Source organism: Staurois parvus, unplaced genomic scaffold, assembly GCF_062004578.1.
Source record: "Staurois parvus isolate SC_StPar_1 unplaced genomic scaffold, SC_StPar_1.0 ptg000347l, whole genome shotgun sequence".
NCBI lineage: Eukaryota > Metazoa > Chordata > Amphibia > Anura > Ranidae > Staurois > Staurois parvus.
The window spans coordinates 7,101,500-7,124,980 of record NW_028318143.1 but is presented as its reverse complement, the minus strand read 5'-3'; the positions used below and the strand labels follow the sequence as shown (position 1 = coordinate 7,124,980).

Here is a 23,481-nt window from a genome sequence, read left to right as displayed (position 1 = left end):
ATAGGATTATAACTTTTTTTTTTTATATGGTTGAACTCGATGGACTTTTGTCTTTTTTTTCATACACTATACAATTTTCTTACAATTTTCTGCCCAATTAACTTTAGATTTACCTTCAGCTATGTAGTGTAGGGGTCTGCCTAATTGGATACAATTGAAAGTGTTGTTTAGGTTTGACCTCGTATTATATGGTTTTTGGTAAAGTTAAAACAAAATTCTCAAGAAAATTGTATAATGTAGGGGCAGCTTATCTATGTAACTATGTCCTTGACCCGCAGTGCTGTAAACCTAAGCTAAGGACTGGTTCACACAGGTTTGGGCAGCTGTTCATGTTGAAGTCCAGCAGAGAGCGGTGCAATGCAGGTTTTAGCATACCTCCTGTTCATTTTTTTAACTTCATTTCAAATGTTACCGAGTGGCACTGAGCTCCGGTGACATGCTCTGCCATCCAGTGTGCTGTGGAAAGATGCAGGATATCAGCTTTTCTTCACACTGCACCACACATCGAACCAGTGTTGTGAATGGGGCACAAAGAAAACAATCATTGCATAAAACCGGACGGTTTTCTCCCCATCTATGGCCTGCAGAGATTACATGAGAGCTGCTGCCATTAGCTGCAGGAGCCAGGCGCCTGCCATTGCTGTCACTGGGGTTTCCTCCTGCTGCTACTAGCAGGAACCCTTGCTGGGGTTCTCGCACCTAATCAGAGTGCGGTGCATTGTCAGGTGTGAATGTACCCTGGAGAAACCTTCTCCTCTCATGTTCTTCATACCATAGAGGGGAGGGGTTCTGTAGTCCTCAGATAGAACTACAAATAATGATAACTGATAAAGCCGCAGCACATGCAGAGAGTTTAGGGAATTATTAGCTGACATTTCTCCTGGGATCAACAGGTAATATAGGTATAATAAAACATTTTCAACGGTACCGTATATTTAACAAACCAAGAGACTAAGGCAGGCCATACATGGTTCGAATTCCGAACGATTTTTTGTCCGAAAATCGAAAACGTCGTTCACTCGGTAATCCCATGGTGCCATCAATGATTTCAAAAATCGGCCAACCAAGTCATAAAGTTCACCCCATATAACAGGTGAAACTTCTGTTCCTTCCAGGTCACGGCTAATCCGCATATTCTTTTTGGAAAAACGATCGTATGATTTGACCATCATTGAGTTGAAAATTGATCATTTTTCATGAATTTTCCAACATGCCCGATCACCAAAAAGGGGAGGAACCACGAAAATCAGCCGGTGCCATTGACCCACTAACAGAGCGAAAATCAGACGATTATTCTTAGGCCCGTTTTGTGCACGAAAAATCGGTCGAATTTTGACCCATGTATGACCGGCCTTAATTAAAGAAGTTCATTGCTGGGGTTTACATACCCTGTAACATAGGGGTGTCAATCTCAATTTGATTGCGGGCCACATCAGCATTATCACCAAAAAGGGGAGGAACCACGAAAATCAGCCGGTGCCATTGACCCACTAACAGAGCGAAAATCAGACGATTATTCTTAGGCCCGTTTTGTGCACGAAAAATCGGTCGAATTTTGACCCATGTATGACCGGCCTTAATTAAAGAAGTTCATTGCTGGGGTTTACATACCCTTTAACATAGGGGTGTCAATCTCAATTTGATTGCGGGCCACATCAGCATTATGTTTGCCCTCAAGGGGCTGGTTGTATCTGTAAGACTAGATATCTAGAGCACCCCACCCCCCCTTACATCAGATGTCAAGAGTCCCCCACCATCAGGAAGCAAGAGTCCCCTACCTTCCCTTACATCACAGTGCACCCCGCCCCCCCTTTACCTCGTGCTACTGCTAGGAAGAAGCTGGGAAGTAGAAAGTGCAGGGTCTGGAGGAGGACCTGAGTAGGGCTGGAGTCAGCTGCTGGGGTCTGCTGAATGCTGAGACCAGGGGAAGCAGGGACAAAGGGATACTGTGGCTGCACAGAGAGGCGCAGTTCTGTACTCCTCTCTGCTGCCAACTGCTGAGACGGGGGGAAAGGGGCAAAGACGAGCCTCTCCTCAGCTGCATGGAGAAGCGAAGGATCTGGCAGAGAAGTTCTGTCCTCCTCTCTGCTGCCAACTGCTGAGACGGGGGGAAGGGGCAAAGACGAGCCTCTCCTCGGCTGCATGGAGAAGCGAAGGATCTGGCAGAGAAGTTCTGTCCTCCTCTCTGCTGCCAACTGCCAAGACGGGGAAGAGAGGGCAGAGACAAGCCTGTCCGCAGCTGCACCTCAAAAAGCGCAGGATCTGGCCGAGGAGTTCAGTCCTTCTCTCTGCTGCTGACTGCTGAGACAGGGGGGAAGGGGCAAAGTTGAGCCTCTCGTCGGCTGCATGGAAAAGCGTAGGATCTGGCAGCGAAGTTCTGTCCTCTCTGCTGCCAACTTCCAAGATGGGGAAGAGAGGGCAGAGACAAGCCACTCCGCAGCTGCACTTGAGAAGCGCAGGATCTGGCCAAGGAGTTCTGTCCTCCTCTCTGCTGCTGACTACTGAGACAAGGTAGGGGCAGAGAGGACGAGGGTGCCACAGCTGCAGGAGTGGTGCGAGGGCCACATGAAATGTCCTGGCTGGCCAGATTCGGCCCACGGACCTTGTGTTTGACACATGTGCTTTAACAGATTAGCAAACTCATCTTCCCATATGCAGTGTTTCTCTGAACACATCAATTAGATTTTTATCATTTATAAGCTGGAGAAAGGTTTGAACTTGATTAAAATCCCCGCAGTCTTTTTATGTACGATTCCTTTTAAATATTACAGACCCACAATGTATGATGTCATGACATAGTTTCAGCTTCTTTTTTAAGACACTTTGGCAACAGAATTTTAAACTCGATGAATTACTATAAAATATGAAAAAGAATGGTGCAGCGCTAACTACAAAAGTGAATAAAAATGAATAAAAATAAATGTGCATCCATACAATCATAAAGTGCTAATAAATCAACAAACCAAAAATATACATAAAACAATATAGTGCTAATCAAAACCGTGATAACAAAATGGACAATACTAGTGTATGGCTCACCTTAGTGACCTAAAAATAGTGATAAACACACACAATATAAGATGAAATAAACTGGTGTTAAAAAACATAAAATATGTTTTCACTTTTTCCTCTGCCTTACTGCCTGAGGCCTCTTCCTTTACCTACATTAACCCCATGTCATTTGGATACAATTCCATGTGTGCTGTGTACGTGCTTAACTGAAAGATTCCGGGCAGTAATGATAGATGATCCAGTCAAGCTCCTACACCTCAGGGTGACATTTTGACTGAACATCCCGTTTAGCAATAAGGAAACCTAGGACTGATCACTCACAATCCAGCAATCTGCAAATGAGTCCTCACTTTACCTTTACAGCTTTTAATTGAATGCTGAATTCCAGGTATGGTTTTTATTGCAAAGTTACATTGGTTCAGTTTGGACAAATGTAAGCATACACATTCCATACCTATGATCCCACTGTGGAAGTGGAAAATCACTGTAGTAGTCAGAGCTACTACAGTGATTGCCATGGTCTTTAGGTTCCTGTGCTAAGTGACTGCCCTTCTGCATAGAGAACACAGGGGGTTGCTGGCCTGGCACAGCCACCTTTCAGAGAACGTTCTGTATTTTTCCAATGAAGACAAAGCGCTCTCTTATTGCACAGGACACTGAAGACTACGGCAGTCACTGTAGTAGCGCCGACTACTACAGTGATTCTACGCTTCCACAGTACTCCCACGGGTATTATTATTATACAAGACTTATATAGCGAAAAGTTTGTGCAGCACTTTACAAAGGGGGGCAGTACAGTTTCAATAGAAACTATCAATGGTTCCAGCCAGTGGTCACTGAAGCACCCACTTATTTATACAGCCACTTTTCGGGAACGTGTGTGTTGGGAATAGTTTGTTGGAATGTTGTCAATGGGGCACAAAGAAGACAATCACTGCATGAGATATTACATGTGAGTGTCTGCATTTAGCTGCAGGAGTGAGCAGTCTCCTATTGCTTTCATTGGGGCTGCCTACTGCAGCTAAATCGAAGAAGCCCCCCACTGGGGTTCTACCCTTCCACAGCATTCCCACAGGTATTATTGTTATAAAGGATATATTATATTTATATATATATATTGTGGGAACTCGCTTCAAATGGTAGAGCTTGGTTAAATGCACACAGCAACTCCCTTTCTTTTTTAAGGCCTTTTTAGCCCACTTTTATTTAAATGAAAGTTCAAAACATCAGACGTTTCCCACACAGGGGTATCTATCATCCACATAAACAAAATTCAGCCTCCTGGCTCTCAGATATACACAAGCTTCCACTGGCCTTCCTCTTCAGGCTTACGTCTGACTCCTGCAGACTCTTTCAAAAATGCCTCTTGCACACAGCTAGCCACTAGCACACAGCTAGCCACTAGCACACAGCTAGCCACTAGCACACAGCTAGCCACTAGCACACAGCTAGCCAATAGCACACAGCTAGCCAATAGCACACAGCTAGCCAATAGCACACAGCTAGCCAATAGCACACAGCTAGCCAATAGCACACAGCTAGCCACTAGCACACAGCTAGCCACTAGCACACAGCTAGCCACTAGCACACAGCTAGCCACTAGCACACAGCTACTCCCAAGCAGCTCCTTGCCGCTTTTGGCTTCCACTTCTCCTTGGTGGAGCCCTCCTGACTCCTGTCTTCCAGGTGGATCCCTCCTGACTCCTATCTGCCGGGGTGGAGCCCAGAACTCTGGTCCTGACTCTATGAAAAGGCCTGCACACACCTGTGCAATCAGTCTCCTGGCCATTCCCAAAACCTGGTCCCAGGATTGGATATTTCATCCCTCCCAGATCTCTTTGAAATATCCAGGCTCCAGATCCCAAAACAGACCTTACAAACAAAGGAGGAAAGTGAAAAGCCACTTTCCTCCGTATCAAACACTTACCCTGGAGCCCCTCAACCTGCCTTATTGAGAAACCTGGGTGACAGATTGCCACACTGTCACTATATATATATATATATATATATATATATATCCACAGCACCTTACAATATAAATAGGGGACAATTACAACACAGTTCAATACAAAAAGAATAGGAGGGCTCTGCTCATGGAACTTGTGTATATTTCCATTAGTCCAAGCTGGACCAATGTAACTATACAATAAAAAACATACCTTGAGTTCAGCTTCAAAGAGACACTGTTACCTTTCCTATTCAGGGCACAGTGACAGTTTTTCTGTAAAGGGCTCTCCCAACTCACCTTGCCATCAGTGCCAAAGCTCCTTCACCACTACTTCCTCCATCACAGCCAGCACTAAAATCAGGAGTGTTGGGGACTGGTGGAGCGGAGATGTCACTACTCACCATGTGAAAGTGGCTACTAGACCTGATCAGGGGCGGACTGACAACTCATGGGGTCCCCGGGCAATAGGGGATCATGGGGCCCCTGTGTCCCTGTCCAAACTCAAAAAAGCCTATGAAAAAGGTACCAGAGGCATCTCATGGGGCCCCCTACTGACCCCGGGCCCTCGGGCAGTGCCCGAGTTTCAAAATGGTCAGTCCGCCCCTGGACCTGATCACTCTCACAGGTGAGATCACATGCTCCCTCATAACCGGAATCACCAGGTATCGTCACTGGCTGCAAGAGGCATGATTGACAGAGGACCACTGGCAAGGCTGTCATAATTGGGTTGGGGTGGTCCCTTTGCAGAGTCACTGTCACTCTGCCCCAAACGGGCACATTGATGGTATCTCATAAAATCCTAACTCAGGCTAAAGTGGTTCTAAAGGCAGAAGGTTTTTTTTTTTTTACCTTAAAGTGGTATTAAAGGTTCAGCTTATTTTAAAAAAAAAGCAAAAACAAACATATTATACATACCTGCTCTGTGCAATAGGTTTGCACAGAGCAGCTCCGATCCTCTTCTTTTCGGGTTCCCCCTGCCAGTACTCCTGCCTCCTCCCTCTTGACCAGTACCTACAATAGAAACAGCTTGCTGTGGGGGCACTGGTGCATGCTTGCCCTCAATTCCCGCTATATCCATTCATAAGATATATACAGCTGTTGCTCGGCCCCTCCCCCACTCTCTCCTCTTTGGCTCACTGTGTGTGATTGACAGCAGTGGGGTCCAATGGCTCCCACTGCTGTGTCAGCCAATGAAGAGAGAAGTCCCAGGACAGCCGAGGCTCTTGTGCACATCGGTTGATCGGTGGGGGGACTCAGGGGAGTATTGGGGGGCTGAGAGGGGAGCTGCACACAGAAGGTTTTTTACCTTGATGCATAGAAGTATGAAGGTGAAAAAAACCTTCTGTCTGTACAACCACTTTAATGCATTCTATGCATGAAGATAAAAACCCTTCTGTGTGCTGCTCCCCCATCAGCCCCCCATATACTTACCTGAGCCCTATCTCAATCCAGTGATATTCCTAACAGCAGCAGCTCTTTTGGGTCTCTCTCTCCTCATTGGCTCACACAGCAGCAGGAGCCATTGACTTTTTGTACAAGCAAATGGAGCTCCTCTTTAAAACCACTTGCTAACAGCATCAATTAGATGTACGGCGCAAAGCAGCATAACGTATCAGATACATGATCCAGCTCTTCTGAGTGGGGGGCACGCGCTGCCCCGGCAATGCTGTGATTAGTTACAGCACAAGCCGATCAGCGGGTCCCAGCCAATGATTGATGGAAACGACCCCCTTGATTGGCGAAGCGGATGACAGGATAGAACTCAGAATGACAGGACAGAATGTAAACAACACAGTGCTCTGTCCTGTCAGCGGGGATGTGCAAAGCAGGGATTAAAAACCAGCATTCTTAGAAAAAGCATCTCATAGTAAACACACTAGCATTGTTAGGCATACAGTTATGGATGGATGGATTCACACTATAGTGATGCAGGAAATCTCATGTGATTCAGACAGGAATCATTCACATTTCATTTTGAATCACATGTGATTATTTGCAGTGCATTTTGAGCCCATTTATTTTGTATGGGCTCAAATCAAACGGCACCAGCATGAGAAAGGTGCAGGAAATGTTTTTTTGGCTGCACCGGTATTGAACCACAAGGGCGTTCACACCCATGTGATCTGATTCTTGCATTCACACACCATTCTGCAATCTGGTTTGCACAGAGCAAGGTCCATAAAGACATGGATGAGTGAGTTTGGGGTGGATGAACTTGACTGGCCTGCACAGAGTCCTGACCTCAACCTGACAGAACACCTTTGGGGTGAATTAGAGCGGAGACTGTGAGCCAGACCTTCTCATCCAACATCAGTGCCTGACCCCACAAATGCGCTTCTGGAAGAATGGTCAAACCTTCCCTTAGACACCCTCCTAAACCTTGTGGACGGCCTTCCCAGAAGAGGTGAAGCTGTTATAGGTGCAAAGGGCGGGGCCAACTCAATATTGAACCCTACGGACTATTATTTATTTATTAGAGGTACTTATATAGCACCACCAATTTACACAGCGCTTTACATATATATTGTACATTCACATCAGTCCCTAACCCTCAAGGGGCGTACAATCTAAGATCCCTATCTCACATACACATATTAGGGCCAATCTAGATAGTATCAAATTAACCTCCTAGCATGTCTTTGGAGTGTGGGAGGAAGCCCACACAGACACAGGGAGAACATGCAGACTCCAGGCAGGTGGTGCTGTGATTTGAACCAACGACCCTAGTACTGCCAGGGGGAATGCTGACCATTTAGCCACTGTGCTGGCCCAGGCTACGACTGGGATGCCATTAAAGTCTATGTGTGTGTATAATGGCAGGCGTCCCAATACTTTTGGCAATATAGTGTATATACGTGACCATAACACTGCGCTCTGTGAACATACACCATAGTTATCTATCACCCTCCCTATCCAATGGTGTTCTGCCTCCTCTCAGCCCCTCATTGACACCACACTGGCCATGTGCTCCTCAGCGGCGCTATGCCATTGGCTAACCTCAGACACGTGACACGGCTTCGCTGACTGACACAAGCGCTCCAGGCACAGAAGGGGCGGAACATTCTTCTCACACGCCGGGCGGGGCGCTCGTATGCAAATCTAGGAAGCGTGTAGAGATATTTGCATACTTAGCGGACCCGCCCACCAGGCGTAATGGTTTGTGGCCGTAAACCGTGACGTCACGTCCGTCCCCCGTTCTTCCTTAGGAAACCCCGTGGCCGTGTTCCTGTCTCTTTTTCACCCGGCAGGCCAACATGGCGGATATTCAGGTGAGGGCTCTGCCCGTAAGGCGGGTGGAAAGGTGCTGTGTGAGAGACGGCGAGGCCGGGAGCGGAGGAGACATTACACCGGCTGCTGGGGGGAGCTTCGGGCACTGTGCGGGCCTAGCGTGAGGTCTGTGTGAGGGGGAGGAGGGCGGGCACCGGACCTCGTGCAGGCCGCAGATGAGGCCTGGATGGTGCTGGACTCTCCCCGCACGCGGCTCTCATCATCCCTACCACTGACCAGGAGCGCTGATCCCCTCCTGTGTGTTGGGGGGGCGCTGATCCCCTCCTGTGTGTTGGGGGGCGCTGATCCCCTCCTGTGTGTTGGGGGGGCGCTGATCCCCTCACAATGTCTTCTCATACTGCAGAACACTGTACTGTCAGCTGTATAAGTTGGGGCGCCCCTAGTAGGTGTCCGTTGTATCCATAGGTTATTGTAAACACGTGAATTGATCAGTTGGAGGGATCTGCTATATAGGAGTTCCACTATAACTCTGACATGGGATGTGTAACCAAACTGCCCGGCCCCCCCGACACTTCATAGTGATGTACACAACATGCTAAAGAACACCAATCATAATACAGAGAACCATACATGTCCCTGTGTCTGCCATGTCTGTGATCCTCTTCTGATCCCCTCTTCCTGTACAGAAGGGTGACCACCTCTGCCATGTGTTTACGGTTCTCTGCCTGTGCTGGTATCCTCCACTGATCTCAGTTCAGGAGTGTGACCTCCCTGTGTAATGCTATCCTCCACTCTGTATAGAAGCTCTGCTGTCTCTGCTGATGTCCGCTGCTGGTCCCAGCTTGCTGTACAAGAGGGTGACCACCTCTGCCATGTCTTTTACTGTTCTTTTGCCTCTGTAGGAATACTGTCCCTCTGTCATGTCTATGGATTATGTTCTTTGCTGATCACCTTTTCCTGTACGTGACTGTAGCTGTCTGTTATGTCTATGCCTGCTGTCCTCTGTGGGGGTGCCTGCTGTCTTCTGCATGGGAGCGGGGGTGCCTGCTGTCTTCTGCATGGGAGCGGGGGTGCCTGCTGTCTTCTGCGTGGGAGCGAGGGTGCCTGCTGTTTTCTGCGGGGGTGCCTGCTGTCTTCTGCGTGGGAGCGCGGGTGCCCTCTGTGCGGGAGCGCGGGTTGGCAGCTCTAGACCACATTCCATCTAAACCTCAGATAAAATGGTAGATTGCCGTTTACTGGTCCTTAGATGTGGTGGCTGCACTCGCTTTCTTTTTTAGGCCATAAACATTTTCAGCAGGTACCTCCAAATGCCTGTTGTTCCTGCTAAAATTCCAGCACCTCATTAGTTCCTGTACACTGTACTGAAATTTCAAAGAATATCAGCTTTCCCCCGCAATCTTATGTGAACTACAAAACACTTCTTCCACTGTAAGAAGGAATGGGGGAGGTCTTTTGTAGTCCAATTTAGTAGAGCTTCTGGGGTGATGCTGCTGCACCTTCATAGATACAGTACAGTGAGTGTTTTCACTTTAGGACAGGAATTGTTACTGGCAGGATCACCAAGTGAAAACAATGGCAGCGGCGTTAAAGGAAACAACTGCAGCCACCACATATAAAAACTGCAAAAGCCTTTAATCTGAACTCCAGAAGTAGTATGACTTTTAAATAGTTTGTTTGGTCCCAGCTATTTCACTAATCGATGCATCGACTGTCAGCGATGTTTCAACTGCATACAGTTCTGTGTTCCAGCAGCATTATGGGAACTTACTATTCCTGGAACAAAACGGTTATGCTGAGCACTGCTTTGCCATTCAAAGGAAACTTTGTATTTTTATGAATACAATTTTTTCCTCTGGCTGAGGTGTAGAGGTGGTCAAATGATGTGATGATCTCCACTCGGCCATTCAGCGGAGGTCTTGTACACATTACTGAAAATCCAGGGCTTCCTATGAATGGCTTAGCAGTGCTCGGCCCAACTCAACTTTGTTCTGGAGACAGAAAGTCGCCATTCTGCTGCTGGAACACAATACTGTATATAGCTGGTTATACATACAGTTTGTTCAGCGCTGAGAGCTGCTGCATCAGTGAAGGAAGCCGGTTTGGTCAAAACAACACTATTTGAAGTCCGTCTCCCTAGAGTTTAGATTTAATTCGTCCAGCACAAGGTGTATATTCCTATCGCATGGAGAGTTATAGGGGTTGGACAAAAAATTGAAACCACTACATGATTTGCAGGTGTGAAAGTGATTACATGTTTTGTGTTGAAAGCGGGAGTGACATTCTTTTGTTTTTGCTGTATGATGAGACACCTAGCTAACCATTGGGAAGCTTCACTTCCTGCTTTTAATGCTAGTAATACGGAGTCATGTCAGAACTTACTGCTCTTCAAAGAGGGCAAATTGTTGGTGCCACTTAGCTGGTGCCTCTGTGACTGAAGTTGCCAATTTATTTGCCATGTTGCAAGGTAGAGTATCAGGTTATGATGGCATATACAGTTTCCAGGAAAACGTCATCTGATGAGCATAAGCGCGGTCGACCTGGTCAGCTGACCAAAAGAGACAAAAGGACATTGCACAGGAATGTTACCCCAGAATAAGAAAACCTCTCCCATGAAGACTGAAACTTGACGCAGTGCAGCGATCGGTGGTGAGCTGTATCCCTTGGACACAGCACATCATCAATCAGGATAAAGAGGCAATGACTATGGCACTTTACCATGTGATCAGCTGTGTCCAATCGCATATGACCACATGTAAACAAATGCCAGTTATCAACGTTTCTTCGTTCAAGCTTGTTACTGTCTGAAGAAAAGAGAGACCGTAACTAGCTTTTCTGTGACTGGTTGTTTACATTTGATCATTAGGGCACTGATCATTACTACCTTGATTATCAGTGCAGCATCATCAGTGAGGAAGGAACAATGACTTATTTCCAAACTGTAGAACCAATGAAGGAAAAGGTGTGTGGTTTTTTTTTTTTTCTGCATCCTAATAATTTTATTTTTCTCTTGCAGACAGAGAGGGCTTATCAGAAGCAGCCAACTATCTTCCAGAACAAGAAGCGTGTGCTTCTTGGGGAGACCGGCAAAGAGAAGCTCCCACGATACTACAGAAATGTTGGTTTGGGTTTCAAGACCCCCAGAGAGGTAATGCTGTTGCTTTCTAAGGCTAGGTTCACGTCGATTCAGGTTGTGGTTAATGTATTTTTCCAGCGAGTTTTTGAACACGTTTGAAGTTTTTTGATGAGTTTTTTTGTGGGGGGGGGGGGGGGGGGTTAATAGTATGTCTGTTTTATATAGTGTGATTTTACACTCTCTGGCATCAAGTAGCATCAAAGTAGTGCAGGAACCTTTGTGTCCAAAGTCACAGGTCAGGCTTAACCGTTTCCCGTCTGCCCTATAGCAGAAATACTGCTACAGGGCGGCATAGGTGCATGAAATCACGTGTGTGTGTGTATATAAATGGTTTTGCATTTCCGGGTAGGGAGCGCACGCCCCTCATGTTAACCCCTTCCTGCCCAGTGCCATTAGTACAGTGTCAGTGGTTTTTTGTTTTTAGCACTGATCACTGTATTGGTGTCACTTGGGATGTCAGTGACACCAAGTCAGTCCCCCCCCCAGTGTCAGAATATCCGCTGCAGTCCCGCTATAAGTCGCTGATAGCTGCCATTACTAGTAAAGCCAGTAAAAAATATTTGAGTGTGTATATACTGCCATTTGTAAACGCTAACACTTTAATGTAAACCAGTTAATTTACACGTATTGGGATTTTTTTATTTTAGCAAAGACGTGTAGCGGATTGCATTGTGGTGTAAGTTTATGACGAAATTTTATGTTTTGTTTATTTTTTTACTTGTTTATTAGCAAAAAGTAAAAAATATATATATTTTTCTCATAATTGGCACTTTTTTTTTTGTATAGTGCAAAAAATGCAAAGGTGATCAAATACCACCGAAAGAGAGCTCAATTTGTGGGAAAAAAGGGACATTTTTATTTGGGTGCAGAGTTGCATGACTGCACAATCGCCAGTTAAAGTAACGCAGCGCCATAACGCAAAAAATGGCCTGGTCCTCGAGGCCAAGTGGTTAAGGGCTAGGGTTGCAGTTGCCTTTGGACACATAAGGGTTCCTGCACTACTTTTAAGCGACTTGAGTACCAAGGAGTGTAATGTCGCACTACATGAACAGAACTGTCACACTTTCCCGTTGGGCCAAAAAGAAAATTAAAACGCATTGAGGTTTTGGTGCTGGACCGTATAAGTCTATTATCTGCAAAACAGACTGCTGCAGAAAAGAAGTCCCTGATCCTTTCCCATAAATGTGTAGTTGTGAACTAGATCCATAAGAAATCCTATCAAATGGAGTGTAGTGTTTCTGCAAAACGCACTAAAAAGCAGCACATAGGTGTAAACCAAAGCGAAAGATTTTTTTTTTTTTTTTTCCAGTTGCCTTTTGTGGCCAGAAAGTCACCCACTCCCATTGCAATCAGGTCACTGGGGCTTTTCTGCAAGCTGGACTTACCGTTTCCCTTTTCCGTGGTGGTTTCTTTGAACATTCCTAAGGATAATCCACTAGAGGCTCATGGGTTATAAGAAATAGGTGCAAAATGCACCTCATGGTGAAGACTACGTTTTTGTTTTTTTTTGTTTTTTTTGTTTTTTTTTGTTTGCAGGAATGACCTGGCATAAGTTGAACAGGAATTTGGGGATATGGCAAGAAAATGTTTGAGCTAGCAAAACAAAAATGCTAGAGTTTAATTTGGAACAAAGACGTAGTCCACCATTTGCTAACAAATAAATGCACCCAGATCGAGCATTAAAATGTGTGCATTAATGTTTTGCGTTGAGTTAGCAGAATACTGCAACCAAGATCTGTGGATCCCTGGTGCATTGTACAGGCCCTTGCAGGCTCTTCTTCTAGCCCCCCAGGTCTGTGCAGAGATATGAACCCACTGGTATGGAGCTGGAGAAAATGTTGCCCACACACACACTGGACTTGGCCTTTAAGTAAATTGTCTATAGGCATTTCAAACTTGGGGAAATTACTGGCTCACTGAAGGTATTCAGAGGCACTAACAGCACAAAAAATAAGATCCCACATTTGTCTTTGCTACAGTACTTGTATCGAGCCTGGGCCCACCCGACTATATCCTAGAACAGCCTTTCTCAAACTAGGGTGCCCAGAAGTTTCTTTAGGAGTGCCTGGGAAAATGTCTAAAAGTTACACAACTTGTGTACAAGCCAGCGGGTGGAAGAAGCCTGTCTTTTAGTTACAAAAAGGGACTAGTGCCCCATCGGTGGGAGGGCTAGTGCCCCATCGGTGGGAGGGCTAGTGCCCCATCGGTGGGAGGGCTAGTGCCCCATCGGTGGGAGGGCTAGTGCCCCATCGGTGGGAGGGCTAGTGCCCCATCGGTGGGAGGGCTAGTGCCCCATCGGTGGGAGGGCTAGTGCCCCATCGGTGGGAGGGCTAGTGCCCCATCGGTGGGAGGGCTAGTGCCCCATCGGTGGTGTCGGTGGGAGGGCTAGTGCCCCATCATTGCTAATGGTGGAGGAAATAATGCCCCAAGGGCCAGATAAAAGCAAGCAAAGGGCTGCGTCCGGGCCACAGTTCGGAGACCACTGGCTTACATGATGGGTGCTCAACCTGTGGCCCTCCAGCTGTCGCAGAACTACGAGTCCCATCATGCCTCTACTTTTGGGAAGTGTGCTCGTAACTCAGCCTCATGGGACTTGTAGTTCCGCAACAGCTGGGGAGCCACAGGTTGAGCACCCATGGCTTACAGAAAAGCAGATTATCATGAATGGGCAAACTTTATTAGACTCAGTTTAATGCAGACAATTCACAAACACTCAGAACAGTTGCAGAAACTTTGCTGTACTCAAATGGCAAACTGGCTAATTTTTTTTTCTTTTTTAAATCCATATTTGGGGGCAAGTTGCATCTCCTTGTTTTTCAGTTTATTTTTCTAAGCATGCATGCTAGAATAACAGTTGGAAAATGCTTTTCATTCATTTCATCCAGTGTTGCTAACCAGATAATTAACAATCTGATTTGTTGACAGGATTATCTGTTTCTTTTAGGCAATCGAGGGCACATACATTGACAAGAAATGCCCATTCACTGGGAATGTGTCTATTCGTGGTCGCATTCTTTCGGGTGAGTTAAAGAAAAAAAAAAAGTACTACCTATTGAGGAGTGATGGAGGCTCTTAAAATATAGGTACATTAGCTTGTATAGTAAATCATACAGTAGACTTGGCTAATATCTTTGACACTGTAGTCACCACACCAAGTGATTGGCTCACAATACTTGTAGTTTAAGGCTTTGTTCATACCTAAGTGTTTTGAATCGCAAGCAGAATTGACACAATTTTTCAACACAGCTAAAATGACAAAACACGAATTTTAGATGCCATTCATGTTAATGAAACCATAAAATCCAGTTCTGCTGCGTGTGTCACGCTGCAATGCGATCACGTGAAGCTCGTCACCCAAAAAAGCTCCTCCATTTTGGCGTCCAACTGCACACAATGTTTTTGCTACAATTGCAGTGAGATTTTTTCCCACGACAATTGCAGCAGAACTGCACCACTTTTTTTTTTTTTTTTGAAATTGTGGGCAGAATTGCAGCGATTCTGCTTGCGATCAAAGCACCCAGGTGTGCTCCGAGCCTAAAGGAAAAGATAAAGAATACAACTGCGCTGAGAATATAACACCCGAATTGGGTGCTTGTGGCACATGTGAAGAGAAGAAATATATTAAAAAGGATAGTTCATTTGCACAGATTGCGTACACATTTTCATAGAAAACTTTCCAGTATTGGCCTTTCTTTTAACTTACCCTAAAAGGCGATTTGGAATCTGTCGGGTTTTGATTTCTCCTCACTTCTATTTTGGAAATAGAACAGAAAGTGCTTGGAAATCTTTTGAAATTTAGCTGGAAATTGTGAAAAAGGTACCCTCCTTTAGAGGTTTGCCTTAATTCCTGTTGCAGCATTTTTTTATTTTTCATCTTGTGCTTTTATCTCCTGGTTACAATGGTCACAGGATATATAAAGAGGATAAATCTCTCCAGCAGAAACGTACACGATTGAAAACTTGACCGGGTCTTATCCAGCCACTTTTTTTTTTTCTATCAGAAGCTGAAGAAAAAACGTCTTAAAGAATAGGTTCACATTTTGTAACATACACCCATATTCAGGGTGTAACATGTTATGAAAGGACTGGTCCCCCGTTGACAGCTAATGGGGGATCTTCTGCCCCCACTAGCTGTCACAATTTTAAAAGAAAAGTGGCCGTACAGGGCTCTAGTCACATCACTCATTCACAGTATTCTGTGAATGGGTAAACTACAAGTTCCAACATCCTTTGGGGCTGTTGGTTGTAGTTAATGAACTACCATGTCGCTGTTGAACACTGTGGTAGTTTGATATATTCTTCCTGTCGTGTATCTGCTTGCCTGTATGAGATTCGAGTACATAGTTACAGTGACAGCTCTGCAGGAGTCCTGCATGGCACCAGCGATCCGCTGAATGGTAGTGCAATGCTTTACAGGCTCCCAAAACAAATAGTTAATGCACATTTTTTTTTTTTTTCCCCCTGTAAAAATGTGCATTTATTTTTTGTTAATAGGTGAATGCATCCTTTCATACTGGTCATAGATGGGATGTTTTTTTCTGAACTATGTCTCCATCCACACAATCCACTAACGCCCAACTCCAACCCACCAGGACATTGTATTTAGACAGCGGGGCTCTGCTGTTAGAATAGGTTGAGCAGCAGCTACAGCTGCTGATCAAGACGCCTTCCAACATACGATCAACTTCTGTCAAAGATGGCCACATATTTCTTGAATTTCTGCTGTTCCCTACTGATCCATTCAAGTTTTAATCCATCTGTGGCCATCTTTCACCTTACAGTGTAGAACACAATATCCTTAGTCTTCACCATGTGTTATATGCAGCTGCCTTCAGGTGACTGGACCCTGGAAAAAGAGCTGCTGGTACATCCCTTGTAATAACCTTTCACTCCCAGAGAGAATCTTCTCTCCATGTATATGTACAAGATCATTTGGCTTAAATGCTGGTCAGCTGAGCTCCCATGCAAGAAACTTTGAAGATGAATGGCTGTTTGACCCCTTTCTTGGATGAGTACCTCAAGGAGATCACGGGGTAGAAATACTATCCCTGAGAATAAGGCTTCCTTTCATCCCTCTGACTTTCTGTTCCAAATCTTTAGCCAGGAACATACTTTTAGAAAGGGCTGTGGCCGTACAAAAAACAGGCAGGTTTCAAGCCCTCTTCGCAGGGATGGGGAACCACCACTTGTCAGTGTACGGGATGTCTCCTTGTCCCAGGACATCTCAGGCACTTGGGTCGAGAGGGTTATTTCCAGGGGCTACATACTTGAAGTTTGCACTCTGCCTCCTCCCCAGTTCATGCTTTCAAACTTGCCTCTCTTCCCACAAAGGCAGTTGGATTTTCTTGGTGTTGCTCAGCAGCTTCTGTCTCAAAAGGTTGGCATTTCTGTACCAAATGAGCTATGCTTTCAAAACTTCTACTTGAACCTCAATAACCAGGATAGTCAAGCCAATTCTGGATCTAAGAACTCCTAAATTGTACCTTGGTGTTCAGAAGTTCTGCATGGAAACTGGCAGGTCAGTTGTGTTCCTCTTTCTGATTTCGGTAGACATTCGGGGTGTACATTCTATCTTTCCTCCCCATCAACACTATCTTCATTTTGTGGTGGATGGTCAGCATTACTAGTTGTTGCTTTTTCACACACATGCTTCCCTGTCTTGGCTGTGCTGTGTGCTCAAGAGGTTCCTGTTGTGGTTTACCTGGATGGCCTCTGGCTAAAGGTCCAGGGACCCCTCCAGCTTTTTTGTCCACTTAGCCTGATCTACACCTTTCCATCCTTCCAGATTCTTCCTTGTCTGCTCAGCAGGGCCAATCCAGTAATTGTCATTGCACCAAATGGGCCCAGGAGAACATGGTACTTGGACATATGTAGTACTCCGGGCCATCCCAGGTCACCCAAGCCTTCTTTTCTGGGCAACTATGGGATTTGGCCATCCTACCCTTGTGAAAGCTAGGAAGCCGCCTTACAAAGTCTTCCATCACCTGGAAGGCCTATATTCTTGATATGAGATTGACAAATTTAATTCTAGAAAGTACGCCATGGGGCATGTCTGTCCTTCTACATGTCTGGTCCGGATCAGCATCTGGCTTTGAGTAATACAAAAGGGCAAACTTATGTTTCAGAGGCTGTTAGCCTGTTATTCCCTAGTTTAGGCTTCTTTGCAGGAACATCTCTTCCCGTGTCTCCATGGTACTATAACCTTGTTCTTTTGGCTCCTCGGTCACCTTTGAAACTGATTAGGGGTATTTCCTTAACTGAACTTTCAACATGGGCTTCCCCGTTGCTATCGCTTTGGTACAGAGAGTCTGCGTTGGTTGCCCTTGTCCTTTTGAGGCACCAGAAATAGAGCACTTGACGGGATAAAGTTGCTTGAAGCCTAAAGCCTCTGTCCTTAAAGGTGACTTCTTTCCACCTCAAGCAGGGTATTGTCCTTATGTCCGGCTGGAAAACACCCAAGTGAAATTTCTCTTCGCTGTCTTGATGTATTACGCACTGTTGGTCAATATCTTGACTACAGCCTCTGTTAAGCAGTCAATCATTTCCTCTTTGTGCTTCTCAGGGGTTCCCACAGCGGGCTTCCTGCTTCTGGTGCCACCATTGCAAGGTAGAATAATACGAGCATAAGGTCTACTCGAAAGGGTTTCTCCCTTTCTTGTTTTAAGCCCTCTACCAGTGCTTCATTGTCTTTTCAGCATCAGGTCTCTGTGTTTCTTAGATTTACAAGGCTCTTAACACGTTTACATTTTGCGAGATGGATGTTAAGGCCTCATCTGATGCCATTTTAGGGTGTAAAGTGCTGCAAGCTGCTCTGAGGTCTTTCAAGCATTCCTTGACCCATTTGTTACATGGACCTATGTGGCGCCAAGACTTTATTAGATACGACTTTTCCGGCATTTGTACACTGCTTCGTATCCCGGAAGGTGAGGGCATCGCCCCTTAGAAAGATGGAGATTGAGGCGACATCACCTTATGAGGGAGGAATATAAATAGAACTTCCTTGTCTGTACGTACCCTTTATGATTACGTCCAATGACGAAACGCGTCAAAGGGAGGTGACGTTAGACGCATACGAAAATTCCGGAAGTAGAGTGGCGGCCATCTTGGAGAGGGCAAAATCTCGGCTGCGAGTTGCGATTGGGACTCTCCTGGATTCCGGATGGCAGACAGGTTTTTTACTATGTGCGATTAAAGATGATTTTAAATGTAAGCAAGATAATTAAAAGTTTTTTGATCAAAGTATGTGGCAGTATTACGCTATGATCTGTTCCTTATATATGGAAACCGGGCTGATGTATATGGTGAAAGTATCTCCAAGCTACTAGGGTGGAAGGATCCATATAAAGCTAATCCGGAGGATATCCATACAAAGATCTATACTACCAGAGAAATTTTCTGTGGATTAAGATAATAAAACATATATTGTCTTAAATATTGATAAGGGTATATATTCCTTACCCCAATAGAAGTGTGCACTGTGTTAAGAGTTTGCAGCACAGCAGAGTGTGTCACATGCATGGTTTTGCACAGTATATCACATGTGTATGTGTTTTGGATATATACACGTGTTTTTCACTTGGGTGAATAAGATTGTATTAACCTTATAGGTTAATGAGATTTTTATAAAGGATAATGCACTATGTGAATCTTTTTGTTTTTTTGAGGTAATCAAGGTTTACAAGCAGTGGAGAGTTTTCGTTGGTTTATATTGGAAACAATTTTTTCAAACTACACGCATTTGCTTTTTGGGACTTTAATTCAAAATTGGACTTTATTTATAGATGTGAGATCATATAAGAAAAGTATTTTAGTAGTGATCACCGAGCATATTTGTATTTATAATTGTACACCTTTAAGGGTAGAGGTGAAGTGTGCTTATAAAATAGTTGGGAATAGTAGTGTTTTACACATATGTTACATGGACCTGTTGATGTTTGTTTGCTGTGTTTCCCACACCTCCAGGCTGCTCTTGGATGTCTTATGGTAAAAGCTAAAACTCCCGTGTACTGTACAACAAAGAAAATAGAATTTGTGTTTTACAAGTAAAAATTTTTTTTTTTTTCTTGGGAGTGCAGTGTAGGACGCAGGATCCATCCCTCTCATCTCCCTATTGCTTGCTATAAAATTGAGGCCGTCCAGGAGTAGGAAGGGTTATATAAGGGTATGTCCAGAGCAGCTTTTTGCCAATAACTTGAAAGTAGCTGCATATAACCCATAGTACATTTTAAAGGTCTTGTACTGAATACCAGAAAATACTTTTTTCTTAGACGTATACATTATTTTCATACGTTGGCCATTATTTACACATTTCTATATTGTAGTACCGAAAATATTGAAAATATAAATCTTGGAATGTAGAAATTTGTGCCGACTTTCTGCAAAAGCTTAAGAATTCATGCAAAATGGTTTACTTTAGGCCTGTCCATTTGAATTTGGAACTGAAGTGCTAACAGTTTAATCAAATACATCTTGTTTTCAGGTGTGGTCACAAAGATGAAGATGCAGCGCACCATCGTTATCCGCCGCGACTACTTGCACTACATCCGCAAGTACAACCGTTTTGAAAAACGTCACAAGAACATGTCTGTGCATCTGTCCCCCTGCTTCAGGTGAGAAAGGTGTTTTCTACTGCTGTGAACAATTGGTGGTCGACTGCTTCTCATCAGGGTTAAACTTATGACTTGAATAAACTGCCCCAAAACCCGGGCAGTCAAGTCTGGCTTAGAAAATACATTGGTTGATGTTTCCATTAGTGAAAACTGCATGGCAGAATGGGTCTGTACATCAAGATTTATAGACAGTTTATCGCATGTAGATCCTGCCTGCATTGCACCATGGTTTAGATCACCTGTGGAATATGCACCCTAGGTGGACTAGTGTCTCCCTGGAAATTATCTGCACGTATGGTGTAATTCTGTTCAGACAGTCTTCCTATCCAGGCATCATATTGGGTACTGACCTTCTTTAACAAACTGAAATCAGGGCTGTACCAGCTTGGTCAACAGTGAAACAGCAGCGAGGAAGGTATCCTGCAGTGAGCAAGTTCCATTTGTTGGAATTACAGCTCTCTAAAATGACGCAATAACCAGATTGACCAATGTGTGCAGACATTAAATCTGGTAGTATATAAAAATATTTCTAATAAATGCGTAACTGGCTAAACAGGAATATTTTATATTTTCCTAAATATTTTGTAAGGCATTTCTTTGCCATTGGGTAAGAAATTGCTTTCAGATGCTCATGCCTGTAGTTTTTCCCTGGCAGAGTGGCACTTATATTTAAAGCAATTTTAAACACATTTATTGCAGCTTACCAGTTATGTAGTGGCTGCATTGGTTTTTGTTTTTTAAGACTTCCCCTTATATTCATCTGGTGATGTGTGTCTTTCCAACTTTGCTGTCTAATAAAAGTACCAGGATGCAGTATGGGGAGAAGGCAAGCTGCTTGGTGGAGGTAGTGTGATGCTTTGGCCAGTGTTCTACTGGGAAACCTTTGGGTTCTCCCATTCATGTGGATGTTGTCTGAGATGTCTCCTACCTAAACTTTGTTGACCAAGTACACCCCTTTGTGGAAATGGTATTCCCTGATGGCAGTGAACTTTGAGCAGGATAATGCACCCTGCAGGGAAATGGTTCAAGAATGGTTAGAGGAATAAGTGTTTGCTTTGTTGACTCAATCCAATTGAGCATCTGTGGGATGTGCTGGAAAAGGAAGTCATATCCATGGAGGCCCCACCTCACAATTTACAGGTCTTAAAGTGATACTAAAGGAAAAAAAAAGTTATACTTGCTCTGTGCAATGGATTTTCACAGAGCAGCCCCGATTCTCCTCCTCTTGGAGTCCCCTGTTGAGGCTTCTGGCCCCTCTCCCCTGCTGAGTGCTCCCAGAGCTAGCTGCATACTCTGATGGCACTTGTGCATGCGTGCTCCCAAGCGGCCTCTGTGTTTGAGACTATTTTTATATATATATATATATATATATATATATATATATATATATATATATATATATATATATTTGCAAAAGGATGTGCATTTATTTATTTTTTTACAAAGGTGAACTTATCCTTTTAAAGTGGAAAACAAGCCATATACCCACCTAGAATCCAGCTGTGCTATCTTAATTTGTCAGTGTAGGGGTCGACTTAACTTTATGCTTTCATAGAATTTATTCATCCCTGTACAGTCTCTATGCTGAGATTATATCCTGAGCTGCAGGTGTGTGCAGCTCATTGTACATTGTAAAAATTGTGAACAGGCAGGTAAGTTTGTTTTTATTGCAGAGAAGACATACCTCGCAAGCAATAAATGGCCAACCTGCTCAGTTTCTTTGTCTTCGCTCTGACGCACCAGGGATCGGAGCATTATTTCCATCAGAATCTAGTGATATTTGGATAGCCACATGGCTAAAATTAGGATCCCTAACCTTGTATTGTGAATGGAGTCTAAAGCCTGCAGAGAGTCAGTCTTACCTGGCAGGTTGCTTTGCACGCCCATGTTTTTAGTCCAGCATCATTATAGGTTAAAATCATGAAGTGACAGAATGTCTAAACTAAACTGCCAGTGGCAAGTCCATTTTCCTCAATCCCTTTCAGTGCTTTAGTTTTGTCTGTCACAAAAGCAAACTCCATGTGTAAGAAGCTTGTGACGGAAGATACTTCCTAACCATGGCTGATTACTAGTCTGGAGTCACTGATATCACACATTGAAGATGAATTGGATTTGGCATACTGGTCATGAATCAAGAGGACGGCAGCTTTTATCTTGGGTGTCTTGGAAGGTTTCCACTGAAATCTTGGTGTTTTTATGGGGAAAAACTAGTTTTTAGCTAGGTTTATAAATGTTACCACTATAACTTGCAATTTGAACGGTTTGTTCTAATTTATACAAAGGCCAGAGGTATTGCCAGTATTAACCTGTTCAAATGTTGACTTTTTTTAATAGTGTAGGATCGAAAATGGAACAGATTAATTGCTACTCTCACTAACTTCATATTTGGGCTTTTTATTTTGTCTTGGTATGTACATTCATTTATTTGGTTTACCTTCATTCTGTGCATCTTAACTATTTTTTTTCTTTTTTTCTTTCTCTATTAAACAGGGATGTACAGATTGGGGATATTGTCACCGTTGGAGAGTGTCGTCCTCTCAGCAAAACTGTCAGATTCAATGTCCTGAAAGTAACAAAAGCTGCTGGAACCAAGAAACAGTTCCAGAAGTTTTAATTGTAAAGCGGATGTTTCAGGTTAAATAAATTTGTAAAAACCTCAATGGGGTGTTGGTTTGTGTGTTTTTTATATTTATTTTTCTTCCCTACAACTTAACTTTTATGGTGCTTGTCCTTTTTTCTAAAGAGTTTGGGTTTGGTGGAAGTTTTTGAGATCATCGTGGGTTTTTTTTTGTTTTGTTTTTACTCTATTGATTCCTCTTTTCTAACCTATTTAAATTAAAGAAAAAAAAATTCTTCGGTTAGTGTGAAAGGGTTAGAACCTGTGAATGTTTTGTTTTTTTTTGTTTTTTTTTTGTTTTTTTTTTTAAGGTTAGAAGATTTCTGTGCTCTGGTAGGATTGTGCCTGAGGGAAAAACATTCCCTACAGTATCCAAATCTACAGTATACCTACTGCCAGTTTAAAGCAAAGTGACAGGGAGGGTATCCTCAATTGTTCTGTTGCTCCTTCCTCCTACAGCACAATACCTGATGTGGATGAAGCACTGTCTGTGTCATTACATGCTACATCATTAGTGGTTTGCGTGTGGTGTTTTTTGTTTTTGGTTTTTTTTCCTCCATAGTGCAAAACTCCTTCAAGAAGGAATTTGGAACAAAGAAAACCAGTGAAGCAGAGGTGAGAGATTGTCTCTCCATTATGACCTAGCCTTACTACTTGGCAAAAACTGCATTATATGTATATAAAATGTATGGCAGCAAGAAATATTCTGATTCATGATGGTTTGATGTAGTGGTATAAAGCAGTTCAATTCTAAAAGCTGCTACAGAGCTAAATGTGCGTAGCAGTGTTCAGGGTTTGTACACGTGGCCGATTCCTAAAACCTGTGGTTCAAAGCATGGAACACCACTCTGGTAATGTGTATTTTTGTGCCAGCAACACCTATTGCAACTGTAAAAAGAGCCCTACATGAAACTGTTGATGCCATATGTACATC

General features: G+C 44.0%; 1 protein-coding gene across 1 annotated transcript; it reads left to right on the top strand.

Annotated features, from left to right (window-relative positions):
* The first annotated feature begins 8,073 nt into the window (after positions 1–8,073).
* On the top strand, positions 8,074–22,590 carry RPS11 (ribosomal protein S11). Its single transcript, XM_089684423.1, has 5 exons — positions 8,074–8,229; positions 11,202–11,333; positions 14,266–14,341; positions 19,801–19,930; positions 22,421–22,590. The coding sequence occupies exons 1-5, from the start codon at positions 8,215–8,217 to the stop codon at positions 22,542–22,544; spliced, it is 477 nt and encodes a 158-aa protein (XP_089540549.1). The 5' UTR covers positions 8,074–8,214; the 3' UTR covers positions 22,545–22,590.
* Positions 22,591–23,481: the final 891 nt, after the last annotated feature.